The 17,750-nt window shown below is 41.4% G+C and overlaps 1 protein-coding gene across 2 annotated transcripts in view; it reads left to right on the top strand.

Annotated features, from left to right (window-relative positions):
- The window catches only part of LOC104960594 (potassium voltage-gated channel subfamily G member 4), a 29,901-nt gene extending 19,335 nt beyond the window's left edge, over positions 1 to 10,566 (top strand). For both annotated transcript variants that reach the window (XM_010788667.1, XM_010788666.1), the window contains exon 4: positions 8,840 to 10,566. In XM_010788667.1, the coding sequence (XP_010786969.1) occupies positions 8,840 to 9,724 (885 nt within the window). In that variant the 3' untranslated portion in view covers positions 9,725 to 10,566. The remainder of the gene's footprint in view (positions 1 to 8,839) is intronic.
- Positions 10,567 to 17,750: the final 7,184 nt, after the last annotated feature.

The raw sequence follows: 17,750 nt of genomic DNA, 5'->3' as shown, positions 1-17,750 counted from the left end.
CTAGCGGCAGGCAGGCGGTGCGGGAGCTCCCTGTCTGAATTATTATTTGGCGGTTATTGCCTGACCTCCGCGCTGTGCAGTCGTAATCTGTGCAATATGTTGTAGGCAATAAATTCCACATTGTTGGTAAAATAACTATTCTTACCATCTTTGTAGTGTGTGATATAAGTTATAATGTATGTGTATTATTTTAATGTGAAATACGATATACATGACAATTACGTCATGGACGAATACATCTCACATACCATTATGTAATGATTAATGTGTATGGCGCTGGATACAGGGAGAGAAACACAGAAGGAAGAGACGAAGGAGCGTGGCAGAGAGAAGCGAGAGGAGAGTGGTGAAGAGGAAGAGTTAGGATACAGGGAGAGAAGCAAGTTGAGAGGAGGACGACGGTGAACAGGCGTGTTAGCGGGTCAGGACATGGAGAGACAAACTAATTACACATGGGCGCTCTCCAAGAAGAGGAAATGGGCGACAGTGAGAACAGAGGCTTTTAACCTGAGTGGACGGACTCATTCCATGTTCCCATCCTGCTCGAGCTCAATTCTTGCAGCTGAACAAAAACAAAGTGGAGTCGAGGCGACTGCCAATATAAGAGGGAAAAGAAAGAGAAACTTCTAAAACTGTTCAATTGTGGCTATGATGTTGTATAAGGACTGACTATTTGTTCTGTAATCGGCTGAAACAGTTAAGTCGATGATGTGAAACGGGTTACAAAGAAAGAAACGGGAACTTATTTGCTGGGCTGCTACACTTTATTTTATTTATCTAAAATGAAGCACTTTTAAGATGCACACATTTTCAAAAGCTATTTTATTTATTTTCTCCTATTTTATTTTTAAATGCAGCCCGAGAGGAACATTACACATATCCACAGTATTTATTGTATATCTGTATAGTTCAATGTTAATAGACAATAAATATTGTTGTTTTTTAATTGTACTTTCTTTATTTGATTGGCAGTCAGTTGTTGATTACATGCAGACGTTGATAAAGCTGCAGGCTACTTCACTACATATCACACTAATTCATAAACCAGTGTAGACATTTTTGAAGTTCCGGACCTTTGCATGGGGAGATTTTCTCTAACTGGACCTCGTTGAATTTTAGTTGAATACCCCTGGTCTATAGGCATCAGCCTTCAATATCTATCAGTTTTCCCTGGTCATCTGTCAGTTGTTTTGAAAAAAGTGCGTGCAAAATATAAATTCCCTTACCAAGAGAAGCTCCGGGCAGAAACACAGGAGCATTATTTAAAAAATAAATAAAGTTGTTAATGACATCTGTACTTATGAATTAAGAGAACAATGTAAAGTACTGTTATTGATGTCATCGTCTTTCTTGTGTCTACACCTGACAGCAATTTCAAATTGCCCATGTCAAGTTAACAAATGGTTTGATACAGGACCTTGAAATCTAAAGGTTTATAATTTTATAGTATATGATAATATTTAGAGTCATCCAGACAGAGGTAACATGGCTAACTGAACTGAATACTGACAAAAGGTCAGCCTATCATTCATAATAAGTCTACTACTATATTCATATAAACTACAATATTTAATGTTTTAAATCCTTTCACTACCGTGGTTTGTGTAAATGTAAATAAGCAAATCTCTGCACCTGCAGTAAACAGTCAGCAGATGTTTGCCATTCAACACATTCAGCGTCTATTGCTGATGTTTGCTACGTCTACCTCGTTTCCATGTTAGCATAAAATAATTAAATGTAATCCAATGGTCCTTTAATTGTTTTCCTCGTTGTTTATAGGAGTGGCTGTAAAAGCCAGCGACATGACAGTGCCTACCGACAATGTTTAACAAGTTTAAAGTGGAAAGGTTTGTCGCTAGTCAAACAAGTAATTGTTTGCGGTCGCTGGTATCCTCCAATGATGGCCAACTTGCTGTTCATGACGTCTTACATCATTCCCATTCCCTATTCTCGTTTACTTAAATTCATGAAGATTTGTTTTGTGTTTTGGCATTGTTCGTAGTGTGGAGGCATGCAAGACAAACATAGTTTTCTTCCCAAATTCAGGATAACATAGAATGAGTAATTGATACAAATGTTCATATTGTGACTGAAGTATGTACTTTTTCAACATGCACTGAGCAATCGTGCATACATGCATCCATCAGGTTACAGGAGACTGTCTTAATGATGGATGGAAATGTGAAATGATACGACCCCTTTAATAATCCATGGCTAGTGAACACACTGCTTGATGTACAGTATTTCAGCGAAGGCCAGGTGGCGTTCATCCACACCCCCTGAGTCTTTCTCCGGGTTCCTTTGTCTCTGTCACTGCCAGCCGCCCCTTCACTCCTCCCTCTCCTCTTTTTCCTAGAAGCTTAAAAGTGAGTGCAAGGTCAGTGCAGCAGCATTGAGAATCAGACATTAGTTGTGGAAAGTATGTTGAAGGTCTACTGCAAGGTAAAGCTTATTGATGGGCTGAATCTTTTGTTCCCTTTTCTACCCAAACCCTTTCATGCGGTAGGATCATCATGGGGGGCTTTTTTTTGTACCTGATTGAGAGAGAGATGAGAGACAGCTGTTGAGTTAGAAACATGCTGAGACGGAGCGAGGGACTGAAATTAAAAGTCAGAACGAAACCCCAGGGAGCATTTTTCTAAGTATGATAACAACATTTTGCATATACTGGGGTTTATAGTCATGTAGGGGTTAGAAAAGCACACATCCACATAGCTGCATATACTGAGAGTCGTCCTAATTACCAGACAGTGAGAAGAAGAGCTTTATCTGATCCAGAAGTAGAAAAAAAACACATTCATAATTCAGAGCTTTAGAAGCCTTATCTTGTCTAACAATAAAGCGACACATTTATACTTCAAACCCCTGGAACACAGTGACCCTGCTGTGGAAGCATCAAGCAGCTGTTAGTAATGGGTCACTCTCACAGGGTGGATGGGAGGCTGTCAACAACAATGTTAAACTCAATTAGTTCTGTCAAAAACGCAAGATGCAAGTATGCTCGGATAATAATAATTTTAAAGACACCGAAAAAAGCTGTGCATTTATTTCTTTGTCAGTACTGAATTATGAACTACATCAGTAAAGTCATGTTTTTATTTATGTTTCAATAGATGTTATTGTAATCCAATTGTATAGAAGTCTATGGGGAAATGACCCTAAGTCACACTCAACAAATATTTACCGAATGAGTTTAGCTCCTCCATCACTATTTTTAGGTCTTTTTCAATAAAGCTATATTCCCATTTTGTAAATAATGGTCCCCTTTAGAGTAAAATAGTCAATTAATATTAAGGAAGTGGTTACCTTTTGTTTGAAAATGGACCTTTACAATATAGTCTAGTCTTTGTGTTGTCAGTATTTTTGCCTGCGTTTCATCCTCTCCTGTGACTTCTAGTTTCAGAAAAACAAGATGGCGGGTTTTATGTCAGTTTGTGTGTGTTCGTGTGTGAAAGACAAGTATACTTTGAGGCACTAATTTCATCGCTCTGACCATCTGCCCAGCCATTAACGCAAACATCAATGTAACACCCTGAAAATGATCCTAGTCATGCAAATAATGCCAGATGGTTAATCAGGGAGGTGACTGCAAAAAAACATCCAATTACACTGCAGAGTTAGAGCCAACATTAGCTTGTCAATATGGGGATTCTTCAGTGTCTGCTGCAATACTGTAAACTGCAAACTGGAGGTATGTACATCTTTCTGTGTGTGTGTGTGTGTGTGTGTGTGTGTGTGTGTGTGTGTGTGTGTGTGTGTGCGTGTGTGTGTGTATCAGTTGTCCTTTGTGGTTAATTATTAATTATTCTGGCTTGAGGTTTCATTGACAGGCAGGTTAATGGTAGATTGACCACCTCCCTTTTTGTGGGATTCTGCAGGAGTCGTTTGTTGGCATTAGCTCTGTACGCTCCTTGTCTTTTGTCCTAATTTGACATTGAGAGGTGTTAATGCACGGCCGGTAATGTGAAACACCATGTGAGACAGCTGTTTGGGTGAACAGTTGAAATGAGCTTCGCTGACTTTGGTTCCAGAGGGAGTCGTACAGCGGAGATAAGGTCATGGAGATGGTGGGTATTGTTGGAAGTGTTGTGTGAATCTGTGTGTGTTCGAAAGAGTGAGAGACAGAAGTCGAAATCTAAAAGAAATGGCCTATCAAGCAGAGGGGAAGGACGGTGTCGCAATGCCCTGATGGGGCTAATGTCAAAGAAAGAGCAGGTGGAAGGTCATAAATGAGAGCGCACGTGAGAGACAGAACATGTGAGCTATGGGGAGGAACAGTCTGAAAGATTGATACAGGATAAACCAGAATACTCAGCAGGACTGGACATCAGAGAAAAAAGGAAAGATTATGGCGTGATAGCAGTGTAAAGGGTCATTTTGAGTCACAGATTTATTTTAGTGGTAATTCTAAGGGAGAGAGCCTTTAACTATTGCTTTTTCCTTTTGTGAAGATCATCTGCTTGAGGAACAAATTCGCCAGTCTCTATTTCAGGTTATTTGGAGAAAATGTGGATCCCAGGTTTTACTTTGTGGGCTGCTGCACTGCTGTCCTGGAGCCAAATTCAATGATTTCAGTTTAATACGCATTACAAACAAGGAGTGAGTGATGAATTCATAACATTGATATTTCCTCTTTTATTATCATGTCAAACTGAATGTGGAATCTTTAGAAATTGATTTTTCTTTAGTGTGTTTGTTTTAAAGCTGTACTAACCAATCTTTTTTGTATATAATATACTGTATGAATCCCTATTTTTCATTTGCCATGTCCCTTGAGAGAATTATCTTTTGACTCTGCCATTAGCCTACAATTTATTTATAGCCATTTATAGCTTATGTTCGGCTGTTTTAAACCCTGTTTTCAGGTGCTGCCAGTCGCTGTTATTAGTTTAAAAAGCTGATAAGATCACTGTTTGTAACCTTCACTGCATCAAGTGGCAGACGGATAAAGTAGATGGTGGAAATAGTGGAGCACTTAGCAGATAAACAGCCTGTTATTTCCCACAGGAGTCAGTGGATGGGAGGATTAAAAGAGTTTAAGAACCTGAACGTGAGTGGATTTACCTTCATATGTCAGGTGGTCAGAAACATGACTCCAAAGGAATGCTAATGTTGCTTCAAGACTGCCGAATCTTAACAACTTCAATACTGTATAATGTCAGATGTGCAAGAGTGACACTAGTTTGTAGTATTCCTTGCCATACAGGCAAGGAATACTATTACACAAGAAATCTTTTTTTCAAATATAGTTCTTTATCATTAACTTTTAGAATGTTAGCCATTTACAAGTGTTCACAAGAGTTTGTTGTAACGATGGATTAGAAACTCAATTGGTGCTGATTCATGAAACCCTTTGTGTAGCAGCACAAACCAAACCTTATTATTTTAATTGACCTTTCTCTTACCCTAACCCCAACCCGATTAGAAGGATGAAGAAAATGTAATGAAGCACTGAGACATATCTGCTTTGTTTGCTTGTGTTCAACGTTTAGCTCACACCACATACTTCAGGGGCAAATACAACACTTGTGCACTTTAATTGACCGTTTAATATTACCAGAAAGCTTTGTTTTGTCATAAAAAGGCACTTGGAGTATTATTATGCGAAATGGTAGCCACATTCGAGACATGATAATGTACATTAGCTGTTGAGTTCCAGTCAATACAAAGACTTGTTGTTTAGCAGAGTATATTCCAAATTGAAATACTAATGAAGATCCAAAGTGTTGCATATGCAAGGCAGACTCTTAAGAAAATTTGAAAAAAAAAATGATGCACATACTGTAACTCTAGAATATTTCCGGGAGATGGATTGTATAGATATAGAACCAGGGGCCTTGGGTTTGAATATTTAACTAAAAATCATATAAATCTTCATGCTTTCATAAAAACTGTTTCAAGATGGAGAAGGTCAATGTTTTGTAACACAAAAGTTCTGAAAAAACCTCTGAACCCTCAGAACCGGCAATCTTACAAAGTTAATAACCCACTGTTGACTGAGTGGAGCTTTTAGCATCTTTAGAGCGAGATATTTTCTTCAAGAGTTGGTGGATTGCAAAACAGAATTAACGGTGCTTTTCCCCCTGATCTGTTCGCCTCACTTAAAATAAAACTCTGTTGCGGACCACACGAAAGAAACGAGGGTGCCCCAAAAGGTCGGTTTTGCTTTCAAGTGGACTCTGTTTCGGTTTGTTTGTGGTGTGAAAGTAAACTAAGCAACCAGGCCTCTTTAATAGCAGTAATGATTTTGGCAGAGTCTATAATGGGCTATAAAAGATGCTGCCATGACCAGTGCAGTTTTAATACTGTAAATATGGATGCAGAGTATATACAGCCCAGTACTTCTGCTATTATCACTACTACCGGCATCACCTTAAACTCGCAAACAGTGGAAAAAAGCAATTTATTTAAAAAAGAAATGTTCTTAATCTTCTAAAGTCTACAGTAAGTGTCAAATCTAACTTAATAAAAGGAGAGCATATACTCTGCAACCCTATAAATAATGCAGATACACATCAATCCGTAGGAAAGAAGTGAAGGCTAAGAGTCACACTGGGAGGAGAGTCAGTGAGGAAGTCAGAGAGGACACGGGTGATAAATGAGAGCGTGAGGAATAGGACACGTGTGTGAAGGATGCATCATGCATAGAGGGACAATGGAGGGGGATGTGTTTCACTTAGAGGAACGCTGGCTGAATGAAGGAATTAAAGTAGAAAGAGAGCAGGGTGAGGGCCAAGTAGAAAATGAAGGATGAGAGGGAGTTAAGGGAGGGTGATGAAGGAGGAAACAGAATGAGTGATGAGAAGGAGGAGACAGAGGCAGGAAGTGAAAAAGAAGGGGTGGAGGAGAGAGAATAGATAAGAACGGAAAATAGATGAGTGGCGGTGGCTTAGAGATAAAGGAAGAGTGAACGATGAGGAAGTGGGGAGAAGCTAGATAATGAAAGAAGAAGCCCTAAATCAAACTTGAATAATGTTCATCTTAATGATACATCAAGGCATCTGGTCTCAAATTCATTTTCAGAGGAATAATATGTAAAAACATTGTTGATACGACTGAGAAAATGCATGCACATGTACTGGGTGTTGACTGAAATGAGGTTCTAACCAAGAAAAATGACAGCATCAGTTCTTTAAGCAATAATGAAATACCTCTAAGTCAGGGGTGTCAAACTCAAGGCCCGCGGGCCAAAACCGGCCTGCGACTTCATTATATGTGGCCCGCGAGAGCTTTCAAAGAATATAATACGTTTATTATACGGTTACATGCCGCTTTACAGAAGCACGTTGTCCATAAACTACAAGTCCCACAATGCATCTCATTTGCAATTATTTCCCCTAGACTTCTGCTTTCAGACGTAGTTAATTATTAAGTTATTACCTTACCCGATAATAATCCAATGCAGAGGCAATAATGTATAATAAATTATTTTATATATATAATATATTTATATATGTATATTTATATAATCTTAAAGTCACAACCGGCCCTTTGAGTGCAACCATAATGCTGATGTGGCCCGCGATGAAATAGAGTTTGACACCGCTGCTGTGAGTGATAAAGACCCCCAGCAGATCTGACAATTATGACCCCTTTATATCAGAATCAAAAGAGGGGAAGATGAAAGTGGACGGGGCCGACGTGACACTAGTATCTGGACACAACTGATCTTATTTTTTGCACTGACCTTCTATTAATCATCAGTCAGCGCTGTGTTATTGGTTCTGGGACCATGTCCGCAACTAGTCATCAGCCTTAGCCAAGTAATTATCATTTTTAACACATCAAGAAAATTCATTTTTTACCAAACCACAATGTTACCCTACAACCCCAACGATTTAAATGATTTGTCCTTAGTGCACTCTCATGTCACGGCATCATATTATAAAAGCTTACATGTGTTATTCTGGAGACAAGTGGGAATAAAATGTGGTTAAATTTGGAGGAAACGGAACCTCAGACCTCCTTCTCTAGACCATCGTTTCAGTATTGCTTTTTGAAACAGCTATAAGCTACTTGAGTTGTCGAATGGTAAACTAGTTTATTTCAAGCACAACCAGGTCTTAAGAGATTAAGTTAAATTCTGTAAACATTTTGTCAAGTCCTTTCTAAGCCTGGGTGTTCCTTTAATGGCAACCCAATTAAATATTGACAACAATACACACAAAAGAAGAATTATATTATACAACAAGTTTTGGAATACATTTTGTTTTCTGAAGGATTTTTCCCCACTGAGTTTTCTTGGGAGTAATTATTTGTGAAAATGTCTATTAAAGCACTTTGTATTTGCTTCAGTGCTAGTCTCCAGTAATAGTTACTGCTTTATAGAAATTCAATCTTCTTAAGTATGAAAAAGACTCAATAATACATTCAGTGATTGCAGCAAGATTTGAAATGTGAGGTGGAATAAAGGCGTAATTTGTCCAAAAAAAAGAATTATGTTTACAGCAAACTTTTCAGCTCCTAAATCTCTTTTGTATATTGACACAAATGTTGCGTTGCTTTTCCTTGATATTGTAGTTAGAGGGCATGCAAACCTGATTGCTTTCTGTCACGGTTCCCACAAAGTGTCACATTAGTCTTTGAAACCTGCCCTAATGAAATAATTGATTTATAGTGTCAGTGCATTATCTGTCTGTGCTGCTGCAGTACCTTCATCCAACTGAGTGTCTGTAACTCATGATTTATGAATGATTACAAAGGGTGATTATCTGACCTCAGGATTTTTGTCTTCTCTCCATCTCACCCGATCTGTCTTTCCCCCTGTCAAACTCCATCTCTCATCCTCAATCTCTCTGTCTCTCGCTTTCCCTCTTTCTCCTCATTCTCTCTACCTCAGGGTGAGTGTTCGTCTAAGTGCTACAACATGTTCATCATAGAGACGGTGTGTGTGGCCTGGTTCTCCCTGGAGTTCTGCCTGCGCTTCATCCAGGCCCCCAGCAAGCTGGACTTCCTCCGCGGGCCGCTCAACATCATCGACGCCATGGCCATCCTTCCCTACTACGTCTCCCTGGTGGTGACGGAGGAGGACCCCAACCTGGACCACGAGAGGCCTGGAGGAGGTAAGGGTTACTTGGACAAGCTGGGCCTTGTGTTGAGAATCCTGCGGGCGCTGAGGATTCTCTACGTGATGCGGCTGGCTCGTCACTCCCTCGGCCTGCAGACGCTGGGGCTGACGGTCAGGCGCAGCACCCGTGAGTTTGGCCTCCTCTTGCTTTTTCTCTGCGTGGGCGTCACCCTCTTCTCCCCGCTGGTCCACTTTGCTGAGAGCGAACTCACAGGCACCCATGACTTCAGCAGCATCCCTGCCTCCTACTGGTGGGCCATCATCTCTATGACGACAGTGGGCTACGGCGACATGGTCCCCAGGTCCATTCCAGGACAGGTTGTAGCGCTGAGCAGCATCCTCAGTGGGATCCTCATTATGGCCTTTCCTGCTACCTCCATCTTCCACATGTTTTCCCGCTCCTACCAAGAGCTGAAAATGGAGCACGACCGGTTGTTCAAAGAGGAGTGTGCGGCCGCTGCGGCTGCCGCTGCTGCTGCCTCAGGGGAACAGCAGGAGGCAGGAGGGGGTGAATGGAAGGAGAACCCTGCTCCACCTGGGCTGGGGTTACATCTAGACAAGGAGAGTGTGCACTCACTGGAGCCCCTCACTCTGTTAGGGAAAGGTGGTGAAGCTGCAGGAAATAACAACCACAGCCTGCCAGCAGAAGCTTTCTGAACAGAACTCACATTAACTGACTCAATCCTAAACTTCCAAGAAGATACCAGTCCACTAATCTCTGTGTTGCACACAAAAATAACTGCAAATGACTTTTGCTCCAAAGGATAGATAAGAAGATATACATTGTATTGGTTAAGGGAGATTAAACAGACAGCCTTTCTTTTGCTCTTTGGTCTGCTGCTAAGGAGCTCTAATGTGCACATTGTAGACTGCACGGAAACTGATAGACTTAAAACCCTTTAACTTGGACGGTCCAGTTTGTTTGACCGGAAAGCCTCTGCAGCAATATTAGTAACCCGCTGCTTCCATGAACATGCAATATTCAATCCAAAGTTGCTTTTCCTTCCACTGTGAAAATACTTAGAAACCCAACTGCAACTCCTTAGTTTCATTCTCATTCAATTATTTAAAATAAGTTGCCTACAGTATGCCCTGGAAAAGTGTCTCATACTGAATACTCTACTTTACTGTCATGAATTCAAAGAAGTGCTCCTCCTAAGTTTATTTTTTGATAAGCTTAAAATTCATGTTCTGAGAAGAAATATAAGCAAACATATAGTTTGGCCCATATATATGATATATGATATCCATCACTATCTTTCTTATGTACTGTATGTTTGGATGACTCAGAGATGACTACTCTTCCTTGACTTCCAGGATAACTGTGTGCAAATATTATAGAAATATGATCCTATTTTTTTTGTTTTGTTAATCAGATGAGGAAGTGAAAGCGTGAAGAGAAAGAAGAAGTGTTTGTGGTGGGGAGAAAGAGTATGAGTGAGAGAGAGAATGAGCGCTAACTACCATGACTTGTACTTTGCATCGCTCCAAATAAAAGCTCTCCTGGTAATCCATTTTCTGGGCTGCAGTTTTTTGGTTGGTTCTGAGTATGAAAGTATAATCTCCTTGGCTAGCTCGGGATGCTCAGTCAGAGTCCTGTCGCTGAATCTTTCCGAGAGAAGAAGAGAGAGAAACAGCTGTGCCAGCCAAACCGACAGATAAATACTCTGTGAACAAACATTCTCTGACAATCCGCTTCTTACATCACTTCCTTGTTACACCACTCTGGCAAGGAGCCTGGCTACAAATCTTAGTTATGGAATCCTGGGATAAACAGGTTGTCTCGTCCTCTCAGTTTCCTTCCCAACTGGTCGGATCATTCTCCCTTTTCTGAGAAAAGTGCTCAGCTGCTTGGGGTCCAAAAATGATGTGGAAGCATGCAGGGACATGCCAGATGTGGATGTAATCTAGATTAAAGTTGGGATTAAAAACCCCAGCGGCAACTAAACTTCCTCCAGTTGCTTAGGATTTGATTTTGGCTTATTGTGGCATCTCACTCCCATATGGCATCCCACCGGCTGTAGGTCTAGTAAGATTTATGGAAATAGGAATTTGTAATTGGAGCTGCCGTGAAAATATATGGCATACCAACCCAGTTGCATACAAAACTACCAATCTGCCTGGAGCTATACAACTTTGTATGATGAGATGTGATGGATTACACAGTCTAAGGCTCTTATCCATCTGTATATCAAATAGTTTAAGAGACATCAATATCATGAGCAACAGCAAATGCATGATATTTCACAGTACTGATCATAACTCACATGGATCATAACTTTAAAATTGGTTATATGGATAATGCATCCTCACATCAACAATAACGATGCACATCAGGTAGTAAATGTGTTTTTAGTTTTAAGATGGTAGAATTGCCTCAGTGGGTTTATTGATGACAATCCACAGGAATAAAAAAAGGTCTGTCACAAGTCATTTCAATGCTCATGTAAAAGGAAGTGAACAAAGCACCCCTTTATTGTCATTCTCGGAAGTAGCACAAAGAATATCATTATAAAAACTTGTTCAAGGACATTTGCTTTTGTCAAATTATGGCAAAATGTAGGACCCAACTAGCGGGGCGCTACGGATACAGTAGCAATAAAGCCAGCGTTCACCGCACTGAGTATGACTTTTCCACATACGAACACAACTCGTCCCGTCATACACGCCTCATGCCCGCCGACGCCTTACACACACACTCATGGAAGGGGCGGTCTCTCCCCCTAAATACAGTGCATTACATAACTGTAAAACTTATCATACGTAACTGTGCACCTCTTATACTTATTTGATAACTACTATATCCAGGGGTGAAAGTGGTTTGAATTTCTTGCAGGTACTATAATGCTACCCCGACCTTCATTGGTTCATATTGTTCTCCTCCCGCCCCCAGCTTCATGCATCCCTGAACACAAACTTCACATTTTTAATGTCTTTATGGGGTAGAAATTAGAAACACTTGACAATATGTATAGTCAATTATTTATTTTCAATTGTGCATACAACTTGTGTCAAAACTTAACAGACCATTAGCAAGGCATGTTGAGGGAGGTAAACTACACACTTTTCCACACACAGAGGGCTGAAGTAGCTCTCCTCTTCTGTGTACCGGCGAGCCATGCAGCTTGTTGAGTGGGCTGCTCTTCTTCCTTTGCCCAGCCAGGTCTTCACATAAGGCAGTGGATCCCACTGTCTGCATGGTGGTCCCACAGAGCTGATGAAGAGGAGATTTGCTGCATTTTTTGTTGTAAGTTTGCTCCTATACTCAGTTATGATGTTTTCATTGTGCTGAACCCCCGTTCACAGTCAGCATTGCTTGGAGACAGTGTTCCACTGCCATGAGCAACTTCTTCATTTTGTTGGGAATGTTTCTTCCTCCACTGGCCTTGTATTCTGTGAATCCAAGATGGGCCTATTGTTGGTTCACATGTAGGACATCACACAAAGCCCTACCTCATTATCTCCAAATCGAGGATTGTCATGGTCCCAGTTGTCAGGGTTGAGGACTGCCATTTGATTGATAAGGCTGTTATAGCCTCTTTTCGGTTGGCTGCAACACTGGCCTGTGCTCTGTTTGCTGTGGTTGTGAAGAGTCTTTCTTTCATATTGTCTGCCACTGCTCTGGATGAACTGAGCAGAGTCAATGATGGGAGACCTGCCAACTCTTAACTCCTCTCCCTTGAATTCCATCACTTCCTCTGCCTGACTGGCATCAACTGCATGTTGTCCTGGGTAGCGATTGAAACTTTCTATGCGTTTGACATACGTCGTCATGATGTCATGGGCCTTTGGGAGTGTGGTCTTCCTGTTCTGAAGAATTTCTGACAAGTTCTTAAGTTCAGTCAGAACATCTGCCATCAGTGCAAGACTTTTCAGGAAGTTGATGGAGCACAACTTAGAAAGCAGACCTTTGAATTTGGCCCTCTCTCTGCTGTCCCTTGTATCATCCTCTGATGCCTCACGGAAATGTTGTGCCAAGGCTGGATAAGACTGCCGAACTGCAGAGACTGCCCTCCATGAAGAAGCTACCCAGCGAACACTGAACACTTTTCCAATCCTCCTGAGGGCGATGTCCAGGTTGTGAGCACATTCACTCAGCTGCCGCATGTTTTTTGGTGACTGGCTATATAATGAATATAGGCTGTCCATGAATGCCTGGAAGTCCTTTGTTCCCCCTGTCACATCCAGTGCCTGGTCAACAGCAAGCTCCAGTCTGTGATTAAGGCAGTGCCATAGTATGATGCCTGGGAAGTCATCCTGGAGCAACTTCCCAACACCTGACTTCACTCCCAGCATGACACTGGCCCCATCACTGCAAAATCCAATGAGGATTTCTCTCAGCAACTCAACAGTGAAGCCATTTTTAAGCAAGCAACCCATAATCTGTTCCTTGATATGAGCAGCAGACATACTATCCAGCTCAACCAGGTCCAACGGAAAGGCAATGGGCTCCATGTCTCCATCAACACTAGCCTTCAGGAACACAATTAGTGTTGATTTGTGCCCAACACTGGTTGACTCATCAGCCAATACTGTGATTTTGCTCTTGGTCTCTATCGTCTTTTTTAGAAGTTCCTTTTTCATCTGTGATGACACATGCTCAATTATGTCAACACAGACAGTTTTGCTATGCAAAACACGCCCCAAATCAGCAGAATTTGCATGCTGCAGGTCAATCAGAATCTCAAAGTCTGTGAAAGGCTTGTTCTTCTTGGCCACATAATAGGCTGTCATGAATACCTTGGCAGTAGACTCAAACACAGACTCCTGACTACTCGCGTTCATGTTCAGAAGAATATCTTTATTTGCTGTCTGAATAATCTTGACTGCTTCATTATGTGCTGCAGAGTTCTTGTGTTCACGGATTTTTTTGCGCAGTGATGAAAGCTGGACATCCCTTGATTGACCAGCTGGGATTATCTTTCCATCAGCCCACTGAATAGCAATATTAACACCACGGGAGGCAATGACACCCAGATCCTTCACATCATGGCATGGGGTACAGCCTAGCCTTCCATTGTGAGCATACATCCATTCATTTTTCTGTTTGAACTGTTCATATTGTTCTTCTTTCCATATAGAAGGGTATGCAGTAGGGCTAGCATCGTACGTGATCGAATATGAATGGACAACGGGCATTTAGGGGCGTGGCTTTGCGAAAGGTCAATTAGCTCCTAGGAAATTAAAAACATTTTTCATAGACAGAGACGGTGGGTATAATTTGAGGAAATCTACATTTTAAACAACTCAAGGTCAGAACAACTCTGAGAAGTATGAGCATAACAATCTGTGGGGTGACTTTATGGAATGGTTTGGAGCAGGAGTTAAAACAAAGCACAAGCATAATTCAGTTTAAAAGGATGTACAGAAATATGGAGCTATTTCAGGGTCATAAGTTTTGANTGAGCTCTACTATTTCCATAACTCTTCAGGGCTCGACATTACGGACTGCCCGATGGCCCGGGGCCATCTAGTATTTAGCTCGGGCAATAAAGCCTCACCTGCTGGTTGCCCGATCGGGCAATCTATTATGCCAGTATCATGCAGCTCGCGGATCCAGTAATGAGTGACCCGACAGTAAAACTAAACATATCTATAACTAGTTTAGGTAGTTTGAGAGGTGATTAAAATAGCTACGTGTGATATTCTAACCTGAAGTGTGTGTTTTGTCCGCTCACCGCTGCATGTGATCATGCAGAGCTGCGTGTCGACTCGTCAGCAGCAGCTGATCTCTCTCTGCCGTCAGATTAGACTTCACTCGCGTTTATGTCCATATCGATCAGATCCAGCTAGTTATAGCTAATGATATGACTACATGCTTATTAAAAAACACCTAAACAATAAGCGTCGCTATGCAACCGGGTGAGGCCGCAAAGTATAGCGCAGCATTATGCATTTGTTTACATGCCCACCGCAACCCCGAGGCATTACCAACAGATCAACGCACAATCAACCCATACAGCACATCTCTTTCTCCATATTAAGTGTTAGACATTAGAATGGACTATTCTTGTCTGTCACATACTCTTCTTGTCTGTCACGTAAGTGGCGCAACTGATGAGGTATTGTGCTAAGGGGAAATTATTTTGACCGGACGCTTTGACCGGAGAGATTTAGATTTGCCGGTCTTCAGCATATTTTACCGGTCATAGTCCGGTAATTACCGGCTAACGGGAACTCTGATATGTACACAACTATAGGTGCACATTTAAGCATATAACAAGGCTTTCTGCTTTGATAACATCTTCCTCATCACTTTTCAAGTTCACTGAAATGGTTAACCACAAGCTTTTTCAGAAGTAGATAGCACCATCAACTAAAAGGAAAGAAACAGGCATTCCATCGTCAACCCCGATGCAAAAGACCTGTCCTGTCCTCTGTCCCAAAGATTGTAGTGAGTATTATAGCCCTCTAAAGTGTACTTTAAAGGGCTATAAGTGATTTTAATGATTACATTGAGGTACTTTGCATAACTTTCTTTGGGTGCCATTCCTAGTAGGGGCCATCGAACATGTTGGGGATCTTGTATGAGTCTGCTTAATACCAATCATAAATATATGTGTTTTTTGTTATGTTTAAAAGACAAATGATAATTGCCAGATTGTAACGTGCATGATAATATTGTTGTATTAAGGAGATGGTTAGTTTGGATGCATCTCTGTGTACACAATACTAATCTCAACTCAAATAACCTCATGTTACAAATTAGCTCAACAGAGCACACAATAAAGGTGAGTAAATAGAACCAAACGAAATTCCATGAAACCTGGAAGTAAACTGATTTATGTTGAAAAGCTCAAATGTGAGGGAACCAAGCTAACAGCAAGGGTTTTATTATTCCACAGCCAGGACATTGTGCATTCAACATAAGTCAGAGCAAAAAGAAAAAGTCTATTGCCACTTGAAGTACAGATTACTGAGGAGTTTTACTGAAAAAAAGCTCTGAATACCTGAGCCACCGACTGTACTGAGATCCAAGAGCTGCGCCTGGTTGTGTGTGTGCTGGCATCGCTCTAAAGGGATCTGAACCCCTTCCTTTCTCTGCCTCCAACAGCTTGCTGAAGCAGCGGCTCCAGAAATGAAAAACAACAAAAACGCTGATGACTTTTATAGATTTTTTTTAGATAATGCCTTCGCTGCAGGATGTGGCCTGCCTAGTTCATTGTGCCAAAGAGAGAGAAAGACAGAGGGATGGAAATGTGCAGAGGAGAAGGAGGAAGAGGGGTAAGAGGAGAGAGAGAGGGGGAGTTCATCCATGAGACAGGGGACAGTATTTTAGAAAGGCGACAGAGAGGAACTTAGATGGAATGATAGACGAGAAGAAGCAGCGAGGGGGGGATATTGAGTTGGGAATACGGTGTTTCCTCCTGCCATGTCTGTCTTGTTGTTGTTGTGTTCCCAGCAGAGGAGTTTATCTGAAGTATCTGGATCTAAGTGAATTATTGTAGCCTATCTCCACGCAGCAGATAACAGCCGGGCCGCTTTCAGGACTATCAGATCTGCATCAAGGTCTCGGGGCATTTTTATTGACCATCCGAGGTTCCCCATGGAGTTAATATAGAGGTTGGATTTACGTGGCTGCGTGTGTGTGGCTTTTAATTCTGGCTCTTTTCATGTAAGTTGCTCTGCCACAGGTCTACATCAACACTTTGTATTGCCACACACACACACAGAGACAAACAGCAGTCCATTGTGTGTCGGCCTTGTAATTTCCCCCAAGAGCTGATGAGTGTTGGAGGGCTGATGAGTGGATGTGTGTGTGTCCGGCCTTTGAATTGGACTTTTTACTGACTCACAAAGCAGGCTGAGACTTATAGCTGCTCTGCAAAGTGAAACGAACGTGTTTGACTGTGTCCACCGGTTACCCGTGAGCTGCTGCTAAATTGGTGATCTTTCTTTCAGAACCTGTTTTTCTTTTTTTTCAGTATTTAGTGTGAAGCGGTGGTGTTTTGTAGCTCCCTGCTCAGCGATCACATGATGTCAGCTCTGGTGTTGCTTTATTTCTTTCACACATTCACTCACACACCTGGAGGGTTTTCTCAGCGTGACATTTATTTAAAAGGTATATTTTAACTAAATTCTACTTACCTCCAGAACAGAAACCAAATGGACACAAACAGTATCTCACTACCTAGAAAAAGCTACACAGCTATGTCTTGTACATAGCATATTGTACATATGTCTTGTAATAATAATAATAATAATAATAATAATAATGTTAAACTGTATTTATATAGCACCTTCCAAAACATATTACATTGTACATAACACGAAGGAAAAAAATATATTGGTGTCATTGCGCTTCTGTGCTGTGCCTCGGGCTTGGACTTTTAAAGGGGCCCTGTTATTCTAATGTTAAGGTGAATCACTAATGTTAATCACGTACAATGTGTTGGAGCACTAGCCAATAGGAGCGCAAGTATTCCATATGTGAAAACCCCTGCTTTCCCTCTCTTTAGCATCTCTGAGGCTACAGATGAATTCTTCATAGCATCAGGAAGATCTCTATACATCTTCTGCTCCAGACTGAGAAATCATCGGCGGATGACAACAATAGAGAAACCTCAATCATAGTTTGACATTTGCGCTTGGGGGGGCAAACCTTTTTTACTGACGTCAGTACACAGTCCCAACTATTGCGTGGGGTGCTACGGATACAGTAGCAATAAAGCCAGCGCTCACC

Source organism: Notothenia coriiceps, unplaced genomic scaffold (genome assembly GCF_000735185.1).
Source record: "Notothenia coriiceps isolate Sejong01 unplaced genomic scaffold, NC01 NC01_scaffold00032026, whole genome shotgun sequence".
Taxonomy (NCBI): Eukaryota; Metazoa; Chordata; class Actinopteri; order Perciformes; family Nototheniidae; genus Notothenia; species Notothenia coriiceps.
The sequence above is the reverse complement of the archived record's forward strand: the minus strand, read 5'-3'. Positions and strand labels throughout refer to the sequence as shown.